The sequence below is a fragment of the Nesoenas mayeri genome (genome assembly GCF_963082525.1).
Source record: "Nesoenas mayeri genome assembly, chromosome: 30".
Lineage (NCBI taxonomy): Eukaryota > Metazoa > Chordata > Aves > Columbiformes > Columbidae > Nesoenas > Nesoenas mayeri.
Window position 1 is genome coordinate 771,808 of NC_137564.1, and position 17,018 is coordinate 788,825.

The window sequence follows — 17,018 nt, forward strand, 5'->3', positions numbered from 1 at the left end:
CCGGGATGCCAGCCGTACCCTGGGGCAGGGTACCCCCCCGCCGCCAGTGGGTGAATTGGGGGCGGCTGCGCGGCCGGACTCCCCAGGAACACGGGTGGGAGGGGGCGCGTGAGGCGGTCACGCGGCCGGGCTGGGCCCAACTGGGGCCAAACTGGGGCCAAACTGGGCCGTGGCGGCGGTGGAGCCGCCTCTTCCGCCGCGCTGCCTCGGGACGGGGAGGGCTGGGGGGGCCACGACTCATCTCCCCCCCGCAACACCCCGTGCTCCGCCCCACGGAGCTTCCGCACTGTCCCGCGTGGGGAAACTGAGGCACAGGGAGGGGCGGGGGCGCATCCAGATGCGCCCCAGATGTGGGATGCGCGTCCCGGGGGATGCAGCTCCCGCCGCGGGCAGGACAAGAACCCCGGGACACGGTGGGGGGGGGACCCCGCGGCCGGTGCCGCTGCCCACGCAGGCGGACGGTGCCCGCGGGGCCGGGCCCGTGTCCGTGGGGCCAGCACCGTGATTCGGGTTGTTGCGGGGGGGACCCGGGGGCGGCCCCGGCCGGCGCTGCGCTGCTCCCGCTGCACAAAGGCCCCTTGTCCCCGGGGCTGCGGGGGGGTCCGGGTGGGGGGCCCTTCCCTCCCGTTCCTGCTGTCGCCACCCGCCCCAAAGTCCCGGGGGGGGGGACAGTGATTGTCACCCCCCCTCCTCACCCCTTCTCCCCGCACCTGGCCGGAGCGGGGGAGACAAAGGCGGGAAGGAACTGGCCCACCCGTGTCCTGCCCCCCCCCCGTGTCCTGCTCTCCCCGGCTCCGTGTCCTGCTCCCCCCTCCGCGGGATTAGGCGCCCCCCGCCCCTCCCGCCCTTGTGAATGGGCCCCTGTGTGGCCACGCCCCTCGTGCATATTCATGAGGCGTTTTGCATGGGACGCGTGAATGGGGGGGGGGGGGGTCCCGCGGTTGGGGGAGCTCGGGCATCCCCCCCCATTCTTTCTAGGGCCGCGGCGGGGGGGAGGGCGGGGGAACCCAGGCGTTCGGGCGGGACCCGCCGGGCCTGGGAACGGGCAAGCGGCCACGGCGGGGAGGGTGGGGGGTCCCCGCCCCCACCCCCCGCACCCCCCCGCCCGGAAGGACCCAGGCGTCCGGGCCAGGGGCTGAGTCATCGGCGGCCTTAAAGGGGCCGGACACGGCGGGGACACGAGTGTGTGTGTGTGTTGGGGGGGTGAGTGTTTTTGGGTGTGGGCGTGATGGGTGGGGGGGGGTGTGAATGGGTGGGTGGGGTGTGAATGGGTGGGGGGGTGTGGGTGTGAAGCAGGGGGGGTGGGTGCACGCGCGTGCACACGTGTCCGTGCGGGGGTGGGGGTGTCTGTGCGTGCAGGTGTCTGCGGGGGAGGGGGGGGCTGTTTACGGTTCACGCACGAGTGTGCGTGTGCGGGGTGGGGGAGATGCGGGGGGGGGGCGCATGCGTGCACGTGCCGTCGGGGAGCAGCGCGGTGGGTACAAGTGTTTGTGTGTGTGTGTCCCCCCCCCACCCCCCATGTGTCTGTGTGTCCTCCCGCGTCTGTGGGGTCCCCCCCTCAGCACCCACAGGTGCCCCCCCCCCCACCGGGGAAAGGGGGTGGGGGACACACAGGAGGAGCCCCGAAGGGCGGCCGGGCTGCGATCGCCACGGCAACCGCATCCCCGGGGTGGGTGGCAGCGGTTGCCATGGCGACCGAGGCGCAACAGGGGATGGATGGAGGGGGATAGGGTGTGACACCCCCCCCCCCCCCCTTCAGCCCTGACCCCTCCATCCCCAATCCGTGCTTAGTGCTGGGGGTGCTCTTGGCGCCCCCCACCCCACAGGGATGTGGTGGGTGCATGGGGGGGCTGTGCTGTACCATGGGGGAGTCAGCCCACACCATGGGGGGGTCCGCGCAGGGACAGGGCGCGTGTGCGTGGCTCCTCTGCGCCGGGGGGGACACACACCACACACACATAGACACACACAGCGGGTCCCGCCGTCCCTGTCACATCCCGTGAGCATCACATGAGTCACGGGCCAGCGGAGCCCGGCTGGCGCCGCGCGGGGGGGCCCGGGGGGGGCAGCGGCTGAGCCCGGGCAGCTCGTGACGCCGGTGGCACCAGCCATGGCCGAGTACCGCAGCTTGCTGGAGGAGCTGGCGCAGAACATCACGGCCGAGGACCTGGAGCAGCTCAAGTCGGCCTGCAAGGAGGACATCCCCAGCGGGGAGGGGGAGGCCATCGCCACCAGCCACCACTGGTTCGCCTTCCTGGAGAAGCACGACAAGCTGGGCAGAGGTGACTCCCCCCTGGCCCTGGTCCTGGTCCCCAGCCCTGGACACTGCCCGGGGCTGGTCCATGTTCGTGTCTCCATCCCCATCCTGGTCCCTTGTCTGCTTTCCTTGTTCTCCATCCCCATCCTGGTCCCCTGTCTGCTTTCCTTGTCCCTATCCCCATGCTTGTCCCCATCCTGGTCCCCATCCTTGTCCCCATTCCCATACTGGTCCCCATCCTGGTCCCCATTCCCATCCTGGTCCCCATCCCCATCCTGCTCCCCTGTCTGCTCTCCTTGTCCCTATCCCCATGCTTGTCCCCATCCTGGTCCCCATCCTTGTCCCCATTCCCATACTGGTCCCCATCCCCATCCCCTGTCTGTTCTCCTTGTCCCTATCCCCATCCTGGTCCCCTGTCTGCTTTCCTGGTCCCCATCCTTATCCTTGTCCCCATCCTCATCCCAGTCCCCATCCTGGTCCCCTCTCTGCTTTCTTGGTCCCCATCCTTATCCTTGTCCCTGTCCCCATCCTTATCCCCATCCTTATCCTTGTCCCCATCTCCATCCCAGTCCCCATCCCAGTCCCCTCTCTACTTTCCTGGTCCCCATCCTTGTCCCCATCCTCATCCTGGTCCCCTGTCTGTTTTCCTGGTCCCCATCCCAGTTCTCATCCCAGTCCCCATCCCCATCCTGGTCCCCATCCCTATCCTGGTCCCCTGTCTGCTTTCCTGGTCCCCATCCTTGTCCCCGTCCCCATCCTCATCCTGGTCCCCATCCCAGTCCTCATCCCCATCCTGGTCACCTCTCTGCTTTCCTGGTCCCCATCCTTATCCTTGTCCCCATCCCAGTCCCCATCGCAGTCCCCATCCCGGTCCCCATCCCGGTCCCCTCTCTGCTTTCCTGGTCCCCATCCTTGTCCCCATCCTCATCCTGGTCCCCTGTCTGTTTTCCTGGTCCCCATCTCGGTTCTCATCCCAGTCCCCATCCCCATCCTGGTCCCCATCCTTGTCCCCATCCCTATCCTGGTTCCCTGTCTGCTTTCCTGGTCCCCATCCTTGTCCCCATCCTCATCCTGGTCCCCATCCCGGTCACCTCTCTGCTTTCCTGGTCCCCATCCTTATCCTTGTCCCCATCGCAGTCCCCATCGCAGTCCCCATCGCAGTCCCCATCCCGGTCCCCTCTTTGCTTTCCTGGTCCCCATCCTTGTCCCCATCCTCATCCTGGTCCCTGGTCTGTCTTCCTGGTCCCCATCCCGGTCCTCATCCTGGTCTCCATCCCCATCCTGGTCCCCATCCTTGTCCCCATCCCTATCCTCGTCCCCTGTCTGCTTTCCTGGTCCCCACCCTTGTCCCCATCCCCATCCTGGTCCCCTGTCTGCTTTCCTGGTCCCCATCCTTGTCCCCATCCCCATCCTGGTCCCCATCCTTGTCCCCATCCTCATCCTGGTCCCCTGTCTGCTTTCCTTGTCCCCATCCCAGTCCCTTGCCCTGATCCCCGTCCCCCACCCTGGTCCCCACCCCTATCCGTGTGCTCCCCAGCCTGGCTCCTGTCCCCTCTCCCGCTTCCAGTCCCCGTCCCTGCTCATCTGTCACCTGCTGCTCGCCCCGTTCCCCGTCCCGTGTCCCACGCTTTAGTCCCCATCCCCTGTCCCTTGCCCAGGTCCCCATCCCTCCCTGCTCCGCGTCCCCCGGGGGTGTCCCAGCGCGCGTCCCCGTGTCCCCGCAGACAACCTGTCGTACATCGAGCACATCTTCGAGATCTCGCGCCGCCCCGACCTGCTCACCATGGTGGTTCAGTACCGCACGCAGGTGCTCAAGATCTCCGAGGAGGACGAGGTGGACACCAAGCTCACCCGCATCCCCAGCGCCAAGAAGTACAAGGGTGAGCCCCCCCACCCCAAAAAAAAGTGACCTCCCTATGGGGATGGGGACAAGGAGAAGGGTCCGGGTGGCTTTGGCTGGGGGGGACATGGTGGAGCCCCCCCCAAATGGCGCCGTGTCCCACAGACATCATCCGACAGCCCTCGGAGGAGGAGATCATCAAACTGGCCCCCCCGCCCAAGAAAGCCTGAGGGGGGGCGAGGAGGAGGAGGAGGATGAAGGCTGTGCCCCCCCTGTGTCCCCCAGCGCCTCTCCGGCCCCGGGCAGGCGGGGGGGGCCGGCGCGGTCACTAACCAAGTCTTAACGCCCCCCCTCCCCCAACCCGCCAGGGCCGCTCTGCGTGTGGGGGGGGTATGGGGGGGGTGGCGCTTTGCTGTTCCCAGGGGACCCCCCCAAGCGCTCAGTGGGAGGGGGGACAACAATAGGGACCCCCCCGCCCACTCCAAGTTGTGGCACTGGGGGGGTTGGCACTTTGCTGTTCCCAGGGGACCCCCCCCAAGCGCTCAGTGGGAGGGGGGACAACAATAGGGACCCCCCCACCCAGTCCAAGTTGTGGCACTGGGGGGGTGACAGGCACCGGGACCACCCCCCACCCCAGTGTTGTGGGGGGGGGACACAGGGACATGGGGACGAAGGAGGGGGCAGGTCGGGAGGGGGCGAGCGGCACGGATGAGCTGGGGGGGGGTTGTGGCCCCCCCAGGAGGATGGAGTGAGTTTGTGGGGCCTCAGCCCCACAGGGAGGGGGGGGGCACAGCTCTAGTGCCCCCCCCCCAGGGGCTACAATGAGGGGACAAGCAGGTGACATGATGGGGGGGCGGTGGCAGCCCCAGTGCAGGTGGTGACATGGGGGGGACCCCACACACCCCCCCCCCCCAGGGCATTGGGGAATCTCCCTTGGAAAGACCCCCCCCCGAACCCCCACTTTGGTGGGGGGGAGGGGGGGACACAACTGGGAGCCCCCCCCATCCAGCCAAACTGATTGGGGGCGGGGGGGGGGTCCTTCCAGCCTCTCCCAGTGCTATACTGGGCGGGGGGGGGGGGGGGGGCACAGGACTGGGTATGGGAACAGCCCCCCCTCAGTGTGCGTGGGGGGGTCTCTGGGGTTCAGCTCTAGCTACTAACCTGGGGGGGGGGGGCACTGGAGAGAGAATATGTTAATATATTTTATTTAATAAAAGCTAAAACCCGCAGAGCGCCTGCGCGCGGCCCCCGCCTCGTGTGTGCCCCCCCCGCCTCGTGTGTGCCCCCCCTTGCCTCGTGTGTCCCCCCCTTTCCATATCATGTGTCCCCCCTCCCTATTTATTGTCTCCAGGACAGGGACCACATTCATTTCCCCCCCAAAACTGTGTCTTTTGTTGCAAAATGACTGTTTGGGACCCCTCTCCCCCCCCCCCACAATTGAGATCCTGGTGTGTGGGGGGCGGGGGGACAGGTGACACCGCAGTGTCCCCTGGGGGGGTCCCCTCCCTGTGTCCCCCCCCCCGCCCCGACCGTGCTGACTGTGTATGGATCTCATAAATGGAGATGAAAAGCTGCTCTGGAGGGTCATTTGGCTCTATTAGGGGGGGCGTGGGGGACACTGGGGACACGGGGAAGGGGACACTGGGGACACAGGGAAGGGGACACTGGGGACACGGGGAAGGGGACACTGGGGACACGGGGAAGGGGACACTGGGGACACGCAGCCCTCGGCCTCTCTCTCTATCGCTTTTTATTGCATTTATATATAATATATATTCAAACTTTTACAATAATTTTAACTTGATAACATCCAAGTTCGATTTGGTTTTAATACATATAAAATTAGGCCTCTAACAGTGACGGGGAAGCCGCCCCCCCCACCCCGCCCTCCCCTTCCCCCCCCCCCCCAATCAAAGAACAGAATATGGGGGGGTGGGGGGGGCAGGGGGGGCCAAACCAAGTGCAAATCACTGATATGTACAAACCAGACAAGCATCTCTGCAAATACCCCCCGGGGGGGGAAAACGGGGGGTACACAGCCCCCTAGATCAATGGGGGGGGCCCTGAAGAGCGTGAAGGGAGGGGGGCCCCCCCCCAAAGAGGGGAATGGGGCGGGGGGGCACGTTAGTACAAAAGTCCCCCGTTTCCCCCCCCCAAACGCGGCGGGTCCTGGGGAGGGAATGGGGATGCGGGATGGGGAGGGGGCGTCCTTAATAAGTCAATACAAAGCTCAAAGTGTTAGTGGGGGCCCCCCCCAGCGGTTTTGGGGCGGGGGGGGGCTCAGGAGGGCATGCACTGCACCCGGTCCGGACCCTCCTCCTCCTCATCCGAGCTGTCCGAGGAGCTCGGGGACTCATCCGAATCGCCGTCCGGCGCTCCCGGTTCCCGCCGGCGCTGCCGAGGGGGGGCGGAAAACACAATAGGGGGTGAAGTGGGGTGCGAAGGGGCTTTGGGGGGGTGCGGGATGGGTGCGGGGGGGTCACCTACGCGGTGGTGGCGTCTCTGTCGCAGGTGGTGCATGAGGAACCAGAGCATGTGGCTGTCGAACATGTCGGTGTGGTGCAGGCTGTCCTCGTCCCGCTCCAGCTTGTTCTTCTTGATCACCTGTGCATTTTGGGGGGGTCAAGGGGGGTTTAAGGGGTTCAGGGGGGTGTCCCCCCCCCATATATCCCAGGACTCACCTCCTTCAGCCCGGCCAGTTCGGTGGGGGTCTCGGCTGTGGGCGCCCAGATCTTGACATCGTGGTCCAGGCCGCTGGTGGCGAGGACGGGCAGGTGGGGATGGGGCTCCAGGCAGTTCACCTTTTCGGGGGGACACAGGGGGTCACCCATGGGTGTGGTGGTGGCCCCCTCAGCCCCTCAAGTCAGATCTCTGTCCCCATGGACCTCTCAACACGGGGGGCTGGTGTGTGTCCCTCCCCAGTGTCCCTTTGTCCACACCAGTGTCCCCGGTACGATGTGGGTGCTGGTGCCCAATCCGTGTCCCACTAGCATCTAAAAGTGTCCCCCCCAGTGCCGCCTGGGTGCAGCCACCAGTCCCACCAGTGTCCCCACTGCCATGTGGGTACAGCCACCAGTCCCACCAGTGTCCCCAGTGCCACCTGGGTGCAGCCACCAGTATCCCCCAGTGTCCCCAGTGCCACCTGGGTGCAGCCACCAGTATCCCACCAGTATCCCCCAGTCCCCACCAGTGTCTCTCACCACCCCCTGCCATCAAACCCTCCAATTTGGGGTGTCCCCAAGGTCACCGAGCCTGGGGCTGGGGGACCCCAAACCCCCTCACAGCAAAGCCCAGGGGAGAAGGGCCATGGCCCCCAAGGGCACTGGGGGGATGTGGGGGGGTCCTGGGTGGGATGTGCCACTTAGCGGGGGACATGGGGGGGACCCCGTGCCGCCAGCGGGGGTGGCGGTGCCAGCAGCCACCAGGAGCTGGCACGGAGCCACGGCCACCGGACAAAGGGTGACTGTGGGGGACAGCGCGGCAAGGGCTCTGCCATCCCCGTGACACCAAAACCTGTCCCCCCTCCCAGAACCGCGGTGCCACCAGCCCACCCCCCGCAAAGTGGGGACATAATCCACCAGAGCCTGGAAATTCAGCATCACCCCCACATCCCCTTCCAATGAGAAACTGTAACTTTGAAGCTTATTTAGGAAGTTTTCAAGGCAGAAACGGGGTGTAAATCCGGGGGGGGCCGCGGGGGGGACTCACCACGCCGCCCTTGTCGCCCTCCATGAACTGCACGATCTGGCAGGAGGATTTTTCCCATAGGAAGATGTGGCCGCAGTCGCTGCCGCTCACCACAAACTCGCTCTTGGGGCCGTAGAAGTTGACGCCTTTCACTGAGGGGGGGGGACACACACACAAACCGTGGTCATGGGTCACAAAGTCACCCCCATCACCAATTTCTAGCGTGACGGGCACATCCCGTCCTCACCGGTGGCATTATTGCGATGTCCCTTGTATCTCTTGATGTACTCGGCGCCGTCGCTGTGCGAGGAGTTGAAGAGGTAAATGTCCTCGTCGTTGTAGCTGGCCAGGAGCTCTGGCGGGGACAGAGGGGATGGTGTTAGTGTGTGTGGGGGGGCACAGAGGTGGTTGTGACCCCCCCGGTGCCACCAAGTGGGGCTGTGACCTCTGTGTCACTCACCTGAGCCGTCGTGGCTGTAAACCAGGCAGGTGATGTTGGCCTTGGACTCGCTGTTCACCTGGGGGGGCACAGAGCTAAGCTCCCACCCGTCCCCATAGCCCCCCCAAAAAGTGGGGGTCACCGTGTCCCCAAACCGCGGCGCTCACCAGGTGGTGCGGGCAGAACTTCTTGAGGACGCCGTTGTTCTCGTTCTCGTCTATTTTCCTCTGGTCGTAGATCCTGGGGAGGGGACAAGACGGTGACATTGGGTGTTTGTCACTCGCTCAGGACACCGGGGACACCGGGCAGGAGCCGCAGTTTCCCCCCAATGCCGCGTCCGGCCAAAGCGGCTTAATGTCACCTCTCATCGCCCGGCAGCACGTGACAACGTCACCGCCTGCGTCCCTACAGGCGGCCGGGACTATGTGACCGTCACCGCGCCGTCCCTTGGCGGCTGCGGCTGAGCAGCGCTCGCGGTTCTCCCGCCGCCGCCGCGGCACCGGCTGAGCAGCCGCGAGCCCACGTGTTCGGCATTTCCCTGCCCGGCGCCCCCGGGAGCCGCTGCCTGTTTGCCAGGCGCTCCGGGGAGCCGGCGGTGCCGCCGCGGTGTCCCCAGGGAACGGTTCCGGCACATCCGTCGGGTTTGGTGCGCGTACAATTCGCTTCGGCCACAAAACAGGCACCACAGTTTGCGGCCTTAAACCCATCGGCTGTGGGGAGCCAAGGGGACAGACGGACAGAGCCGAGGGGACAGACAGATGGACACAGCCTGGATGTACACCCAGGGCTACCCCCAAGGCCAACGGGCTTTGTGTTCATGACCTACAGAGCCGGGTCCTGCTGAAACCGAGCCCATCCCCAGCCCTAATCCCATCCCCAGGGGGATGAGATTAATCTGGGACCGAGGGAGGCTTAATCAGCAGCTCGTTAAGTGTCGCTAATTGCCGAGGGAAGGATCTCCCCGCTCTAGGACACAGGATCCCAGGCTAAACCCCAGAGGATCCAAATCCTCCTGGTTAATCCCCTCTATGACGGGAGGTCGGGCAGCAGAGGCGGCAGCAACCGCAGCGTTTTGGGGGCCACACGGGATTTTGGGGCTCAGGGAGAACCGGCTGAGCCCCCCCCGGGGATATTGGGTCCATTTTGGGGGTCAAGTTGGGCACAGACTCACCTGACAAACTGATCTCTGCCCCCCACAGCGAACTGGAAGGTGTTGGCAGGGTTGACGTAGATGGTGTACAGACCCACCTTCTTCTCTTTCTCCTTCGTGACCACCAGTTTCCTTGAAGAAACGAGGCAATAAAATCACACCAAAACAGCAGCAAAATAATCCACCTCGGCTTCAAAACAGGGTCCAGATGGGAGACGCAGAGTCTCTTACTCACTCGCGGAGAAAAACAACACCCCGCCAACAAAAGAACCCAAAGGCGCCTGTTCCAGCTGGCAGCTCATGCATGAGATCGGTCTCTGTTCCTCCAACACCTCCCGGGTACAACCGGATTAACTCCGGAGCGGAACTGGATTAACTCCGGAGCGGAGCCGCTTTGCTGCCGCTTCTCTCGCCCGTCTGGGTTGTAATCACACCCGGATTTACCGAAACCCGACACACGCGCCGTCCCCATCCCCCCGGAGCACAGGATTTGGGGTTTCAGATGCGAAGGCAAAGGCAGCAGCTCCAAAGCTCGTCTTTAATTATCCTGTTGGGCTTAATGAGAGCCGGGAGCTGCTTCCAGCCTGAGCGCCGGTGTCACCCGCCCCGGGTGACAATTCCTGCAGCCGCCAAAAGCCGCCAGGAGGGAGGGGACGGACAGACAGAGCCCGGGGTCCCTGCGGAGGGAGGGGACGGACAGACAGACCCTGGGGTCTCTGCAGAGGGAGGGGATGGACAGACAGAGCCCGGGGTCTTTGCAGAGGGAGGGGATGGACAGACAGACCCTGGGGTCCTTGTGGAGGGAGGGGTTAGACAGACAGACCCTGGGGTCTTTGCAGAGAGAGAGGACGGACAGACAGACTCCGGGGTCTCTGCGGAGGGAGGGGACAGACAGACAGACCCCGGGGTCCTTGTGGAGGGAGGGGACAGACAGACAGACTCCAGGGTCCTTGTGGAGGGAGGGGACGGACAGACAGACCCTGGGATCCTTGTGGAGGGAGGGGACGGACAGACAGACCCCGGGGTCCTTGTGGAGGGAGGGGTTAGACAGACAGACCCTGGGGTCTTTGCAGAGGGAGAGGACAGACAGACAGACCCCGGGGTCCCCACAGAGAGAGAGGATGGACAGACAGACCCTGGGGTCCTTGCGGAGGGAGGGGATGGACAGACAGACCCCGGGGTCCCTGCGGAGGGAGGGGATGGACAGACAGACCCTGGAGTCCCTGCGGAGGGAGGGGACGGACAGACAGACCCCGGGGTCTCTGTGGAGAGAGAGGACGGACAGACAGACCCGCCAGCCTCACAGACTCGTCTCCGCAGGCCGGGGGGGGAAGGCGGGGGCAGGATTAACCGCGGCGGTTTTGAGCCGCCCGGGCGCTTTTCGTGCTGGTTACGAAACAAACGGGTCCGGAGCCGCACACAAAAGCCCTCGCGCGCACCAATAAACCCAACGCGCCGCGCTAAGCGGGATCATCTCCAAAAGAACACATCGCCGGATCGGAAAAGTACCGCGACACCCAACTCAACAGCCGCCGTTGTGTTTGGAAGCTCGTCCGATCCATCACGCACCACCCGGCGGCTCGTTAATTATTGTTTCTCAATTAACAGCGACAGCGCGGGGAGGTTTCCACGCTACGATGAACCGGGACCCTCCGTGCTGCCGGGCAGCCACCGCGTTACTATTTCTATTTGTATTATTTCTATTATCTCTCTGGAATCCCAACAAGAGCAGGATGGGGGTCCAAACGCTAATTAGTGCGGTTGAAAAGCTCTGACCAGCGACAACGCGCATTCAAAGGCAAAAATGGCTCGTTATCGCACTTTTCGCCCACAAAACGGGCGCGTATCGCCACGACGAACCCCCCGGCGCGGCCGTACTCACGAGGCGGGTCGGTCCTGCCGCAGGTCGATGGTGAAGACCACAGCATCTTCACCTGCCGATAGGAAAGTGCATGGAGAGTCCGGTTCTAGGGCCAGCTGCAAGATAAACACTCTGGCGTCGGTTCCCTTTGCACCGAAAGCGCCGCCAGCCCCCGTCCCTCCGCCAAAACGGCGCCGCGATGGCGCCAAATCCGCACCCTCCTTGGCCCCTCCGATGTGATGGGGACAAGAGAGGAGCTTTGGACCCGTCCCCTCTCCAGATGTGGGACCATGTGTCAGCGGTTCTGCCATCATCACTCCCAGCAGCGCGGGACAGGAGGGTTCCCGGGGGTCTTTGGGGGTGCCCAGGTGTTTTGGGGGTCCCTCAGGGGGTCTTCAGTGTCTCAGAGGGTTGTCCGGTGTCTTGGGGTTCCCTAAGTGTTCTGGAGCATCCCAGGGTGTTTCAAAGGTCAATGGGTATCTTGGGGGGTCCCTGGGTGTCTTAGGGGGTCCCCAGGTGTTCAGGTGTATCCTCGGGTGTTTCAAAAGTCAACAGGGGTCTTGGGGGTCCCTGGGTGTCTCAGGGGGTCCCCAAGTGTTCAGGTGTATCCTCGGGTGTTTCAAAAGTCAACGGGTGTCTTAGGGGTCCCTGGGTGTCTTGGGGGTCCCTGGGTGTCTCAGGAGGTCCCTGGAGCATCCCCAGGTTTTTCACAAGTCAATGGGTACCTTGGGAGTCCCCAAGTATCTCGGGGGCTTCCCCAGATGTCTTGAGGGTCAACGGGTATCTTGGGGGTCCCTGTGAGTCTCATGGGGTTCCTCAGATGTCTTGAGGGTCAATGGGTGGCCTGGGGGTCCCCGGATGTCTCAGGGTGTCCCCAGATGTTCTGGAACATCTCCAGGTGTTTCACAGCTCAATGCGTGTCTCAGGGGGTTCCCCAGATATCTCAAGGGTCAATGGGCCTCTTGGGGGGGGTCCCTGAGTGTCTCAGAGGTCTCCAAGTATTTTGGGGGGGCCTTTGGGTGTCTCAGGGGGTCCCCAACCGCCCCGTCTCCGCGTGCCGCCGGGGTGTCACCTTGTGCGAAGCTCCCTTGTGCTGCGCCACGCGCTTGGTGTTCCTGCAGCACTGGGTGGCCGAGAGCTCGGCCACGCGGACCTGCCCGTCGCGGGCGCACATGGCGAGCGTGGAGTCCCCGCTGTTGGGCAGGAACTTGGCCTGGGGGAGACAGAGAGGAAAGGGGGGGTGGAAAGACTTTCAGCACCGGGTTTTGGGGCAAAGCGGTGAGTTTCGGTGGTTAATTCCCACCATGAAGCAGCCAGACCCTCCCACAGCCTACAGACGTTTCTACCGCATCATCCGGCCGCAATCACGAGCTTCTCATACAACAGGGACCCCCAGATCACCCCCCAATCCCCTCCTCACCTGGAAGACGTTGCTCTTGTGGCCGCTCTCGAATTCCAGCACCGGCCGCCGCCGCAGCCAGTCCCAAACCACAACCTTGAGGTCGTCGCTGCCGCTGGCCAGCCAAGTGCCGCGCTGGTTGAAATGCAACGTGTTGACGCAGCCCGTGTGGCCCTCCAGCCCGTGCTGCAGGCAGAAGCGTTGCACGAACACCCGCGCCCCGCACGCCTCGCGCACGAAACGGGCGCCGCGGCCCAGCTCCCGCTCCCGCAGCGCCGGCAGCGCCCGCCAGCGCGGCCGCGGCAGCGCCGAGGTCTCCGAGGACACCCAGTCCTCCAGCGCCCGCTCGTCGTCCGAGGAGTCGTGCTCGCGGCCACCGGCACGCTTGCGTTGGGCGCGGCGGCGCGACCGCTGCTCTTCCTCTTCTTCCTCCTCCTCCTCGTCATCCGAGCGGTCCCGGGCGCGGCTCTCCTCGGTGATGGAGTAGTGCCCCGTGTCGTCCATGCTGTCCGAGTCCTTCTCCTCGCCCGAGCTCTCGGTGTCGGTGCCGCGGCTCTCGGCGCGGGTGGGCGCCGCCTCGTCACCCGTCAGGCTCAGGCTGAGGTCCGAGGCCTCCACCTCGATGCCAGAGGACGTTTCGCGGCCCTCCTCGGCCGACATCTCCTCGGGGCTGCTGGACAAGCTGCCTGCGCGGCGCAGGCGACGCCGTGAGCCCCCCGTGGCGGGACGGCCCGGCGCGGGCGCCCCCCGGCAGCCGGCCTTACCGTTCACGATGTCCGTCTTGCCGTCCATGCCGTTACCCTTGTCCGACATTGCGTGTTCCGAAGCAAACCCTGCGCGGGAGAGGATGGAAAACACGGTGAGGCAGGAGCCGCGGACACCCCGGTGTTGTGGTGCTGGCACCCATGGGTGGCTTTAGCTGCCGCAGTGGGGGATACGGAGGGGACACGGAGCCACGAGTTCGGGAACACCAAAGGAACAAAACCATTTGAATCCTGCTTTGCTCTGTTTTCAGACCGTTTCACCCAGGGCGGCTGCGATTCCCCGTTCACACGGAGCCAGAACATCATTAACTCCGGTTACAACCACTGCTCTGGGGACTAATCCTCGTTAGAGCTGGATTAACAGCATCACAGTCCCAAGGAGCCGAGGTCTCTGCCTTGGCTGGGTCTGGCAATGCCGGCCCCGCACCAGAAACAGATGATACCGGAGCAAACGAGGCTGGAACTGGGTCCAGACTCTGCTCCTCAGGGGCTGTTTCCTCTGTCACATCAGCTCTGTCACCAACACCTTCTCCCGCAGGGGTGGGACACACATGAGTTGCCACCCCATAACCACCCTGACTGTCGCACCCACCGACACCGGGCACCGGCACCTCCCGATGAACCAGGATTGAGGAAACAAACCCCGCGGTGCCACGGCGGAGCAGACTGCAGGGACAGAATGGGGACACCACAGGGACACCGGGCTCCCCGGCCACCATCCCCTAAAAACATCCCGGCGCAATACCGGTCAGCAAGTCCCCCGAGATACTTGGGGACTCCCAAGATACCCATTGACCTGTGAAACACCTGGGGATGCTCCAGGGACCTCCGAGACACCCAGGGACCCCCAAGACACCCAGGGACCCCCAAGACACCCGTTGACTTTTGAAACACCCGAGGATACACCTGAACACTTGGGGACCCCCTGAGACACCCAGGGACCCCCAAGACCCCTGTTGACTTTTGAAACACCCGAGGATACACCTGAACACCTGGGGACCCCCTAAGACACCCAGGGACCCCCCAAGATACCCATTGACCTTTGAAGTCCTTCCCGTCCCCGGCTGCCGCGAGTTGGTGGGACACGGAGCGACCCATCACCAAAATATTTACACAGTGAGACAAACACCCCGGCACCGCCACATGGAGCCAAAATGGGGCCGGGGTGAGCGTGGCGGGGGGGGGGGGGTTCCCATCACCGAGAGCCCCCACGGCGGTAAACGCCACAGTGTGGCGTCACGGCACCGGCGCACGCCGCGGCGCAGCCTCGTGCCCGTGTTTACGCCGGGTCCCTCCCGGCTCGTGTCGCGTCGCGCTCGGCTCAGCCGCTTCTATTTAAGGAAAGTTCCCTCAGCGGCCATGGCCGGGGCGGCCGCGCTCCAGCCGTCCCCCCCAACCGGCTCAAACTCCCACAACAAGCTGTTTATCACCCCTTGGCGGGGAGAAGTTAGGGGGACCCCCACTTGGGGTTCACCGCAAACCTGCCCCGGAGCCCAGTGGGGCCCCTAATGATGCTAATTAAGCAGCTTCTTCCCATCTATAATCACAAAGGGTCCAGCCCCAACGTTTCAGGGCACCGCAGAGTCTCTTTGGGGGGACACAGCACCCACCCCCCCAGCGCAAGCAGGGCCTAATTAAGCACAGCTAACGAGCACGGCGAGGGACACAAGGGTCCCCAGGTTGGCAGAAATCCCACTAGAGCAGCCCCAAAACCGCAGCACCGGCACAAAGAATCTGGCAAAGCCAAGGCAACCGCGGGCAGACACAAGACGGACAGACGGACGCACAACCGGGGGTCCCACTCACCTGCGTGGCGGTGCCGGGGGCGCCGGGGCTGGGGGGGTCGCTGGCAGCTGACGGGAACAACAGGTTATATCATGGGAACACCCCCTTGGGGACACCCTGGGGACAACAGGATGGTCCTGGGAGGGAGCGAGTGACACAGACCCAAGGGCGGGGGTTGGAGCGGGGGGGCTGGGGGGACCCTCAGCACCACACGGGGGTGGGGGGACCCCCGGTGTCCCCCCCGCTACACGGTGACACCGCGGAGGTGACAACACCCCGGGGGTGACAGGGGCCAGGATGGGGCAGAGGGACCCTCAGGTTCCCTCCCATGGGCTGAGCAGCACCGGGGGGCACCGGAACCCCCCCCCCGGGACAGCGGGGACGCCCCCAGCCCCCTTCCCATAACACAGCGTCCCCCCAAAACGCCGGGGAACAGCACAGACTCCCCCAGTCCCCCCTATAACCCCCTCGGCCCCCCCCGAAAGCGCCGTTCGCCGCGGGGGCAGCGGGACCCCCCCCCAAGGCTGAGGCCGCGGCCCCCGGGGTGGGGGGGGCAGGGAGGCCCCGGGGCCGCGGCGGGACCGGCCGGTCGGGGCGGGGAGGGGGAGGGAGGGGAAGGCCCCGCACCGACCCGGCTGCCCGGCAGCTCCCGGCCGTCGCTCAAGCGCGGGCCCCGCGGGCCCCGGTCGCTTTTCCTCCGCCACCGGCCCCGGGAGCAGCCGCCGCCATCTTAGTGCACCGCCTCCGCGGGACGCTTTACGGCGCCGCTTTACGGCAAACGGGGCCGCGGCGCGACGGGCCGCGCGACAGCGACGGGCCCCCGCCGTCGCCATGGGAACGCCCCCCCCCCCCCCCCCCACGGCCCCGTGTTGTTGTAGGGTCGCCCTGTGTCCCCGATTCCCCCGCCCCGGTCGTGCCGTGTGTGTCCCCGTGGTGTTGAAGGGTCACCTCGTGTCACTGTGGGGTCACCCCGTGTCCCCTTGTTATTGTAGGGTCACCCTGTGCCCCCCATGTTATTGTAGGGTCACCCCATGTCGCTCTGGGGTCACCCCGTGTCCCTCCTTGTTATTGTAGGGTCATCCTGTGCCCCCCATGTTATTGTAGGGTCACCCCATGTCGCTCTGGGGTCACCCCGTGTCCCTCCTTGTTATTGTAGGGTCACCCTGTGCCCCCCATGTTATTGTAGGGTCACCCCATGTCGCTCTGGGGTCACCCCATGCCCCTCCTTGTTATTGTAGGGTCACCCTGTGTACCCCATGTTATTGTAGGGTCGCCCTGTGCCCTCTTTAATGTAGGGTCACCCCATGTCGCTCTGGGGTCACCCCATGTCCCCCCTTGTTTTTGTAGGGTCACCCTGTGTCCCCCGTGTTATTGTAGGGTCACCCCATGCCCTCTTTAATGTAGGGTCACCCCATATCCCCCCTTGCTATTGTAGGGTCACCCTGTGCCTCCCAAGTTATTGTAGGGTCGCCCTGTGCCCTCTTTAACGTAGGGTCACCCCATATCGCTCTGGGGTCACCCCATGTCCCTCCTTGTTATTGTAGGGTCACCCCATGTCGCTCTGGGGTCACCCCATGCCCCTCCTTGTTATTGTAGGGTCACCCTGTGTACCCCATGTTATTGTAGGGTCGCCCTGTGCCCTCTTTAATGTAGGGTCACCCCATGTCGCTCTGGGGTCACCCCATGTCCCCCCTTGTTTTTGTAGGGTCACCCTGTGTCCCCCGTGTTATTGTAGGGTCACCCCATGCCCTCTTTAATGTAGGGTCACCCCATATCCCCCCTTGCTATTGTAGGGTCACCCTGTGCCTCCCAAGTTATTGTAGGGTCGCCCTGTGC

At 64.6% G+C, this 17,018-nt stretch overlaps 2 protein-coding genes across 4 annotated transcripts; one reads left to right on the forward strand and one right to left on the reverse strand.

Annotated features, from left to right (window-relative positions):
* Nucleotides 1–2,110: 2,110 nt before the first annotated feature.
* Nucleotides 2,111–4,327, forward strand: PEA15 (proliferation and apoptosis adaptor protein 15; the record flags this gene model as incomplete). 2 transcript variants are annotated; one of them, XM_080361085.1, is made up of 3 exons in its annotated part: nt 2,111–2,282; nt 3,982–4,137; nt 4,263–4,327. In XM_080361085.1, the coding sequence occupies 3 exons, from the start codon at nt 2,111–2,113 to the stop codon at nt 4,325–4,327; spliced, it is 393 nt and encodes a 130-aa protein (XP_080217211.1). The 2 variants fall into 2 exon arrangements, with proteins under 2 accessions (XP_080217211.1, XP_080217212.1); XM_080361086.1 differs by having other exon boundaries at nt 2,111–2,216.
* Nucleotides 4,328–5,829: 1,502 nt separating this feature from the next.
* On the reverse strand, nt 5,830–15,944 carry DCAF8 (DDB1 and CUL4 associated factor 8). 2 transcript variants are annotated; one of them, XM_080361168.1, is made up of 14 exons: nt 15,814–15,944; nt 15,204–15,250; nt 13,398–13,466; nt 12,655–13,319; nt 12,307–12,447; nt 11,256–11,350; nt 9,395–9,505; nt 8,391–8,463; nt 8,245–8,302; nt 8,032–8,139; nt 7,806–7,936; nt 6,779–6,898; nt 6,585–6,701; nt 5,830–6,491 (listed from the first exon to the last, which is right to left on the reverse strand). In XM_080361168.1, the coding sequence occupies exons 3-14, from the start codon at nt 13,444–13,446 to the stop codon at nt 6,378–6,380; spliced, it is 1,782 nt and encodes a 593-aa protein (XP_080217294.1). In that variant the 5' UTR covers nt 13,447–13,466; nt 15,204–15,250; nt 15,814–15,944; the 3' UTR covers nt 5,830–6,377. The 2 variants fall into 2 exon arrangements, with proteins under 2 accessions (XP_080217294.1, XP_080217295.1); XM_080361169.1 differs by having other exon boundaries at nt 15,810–15,940.
* Between the last annotated feature and the right edge of the window lie 1,074 nt (nt 15,945–17,018).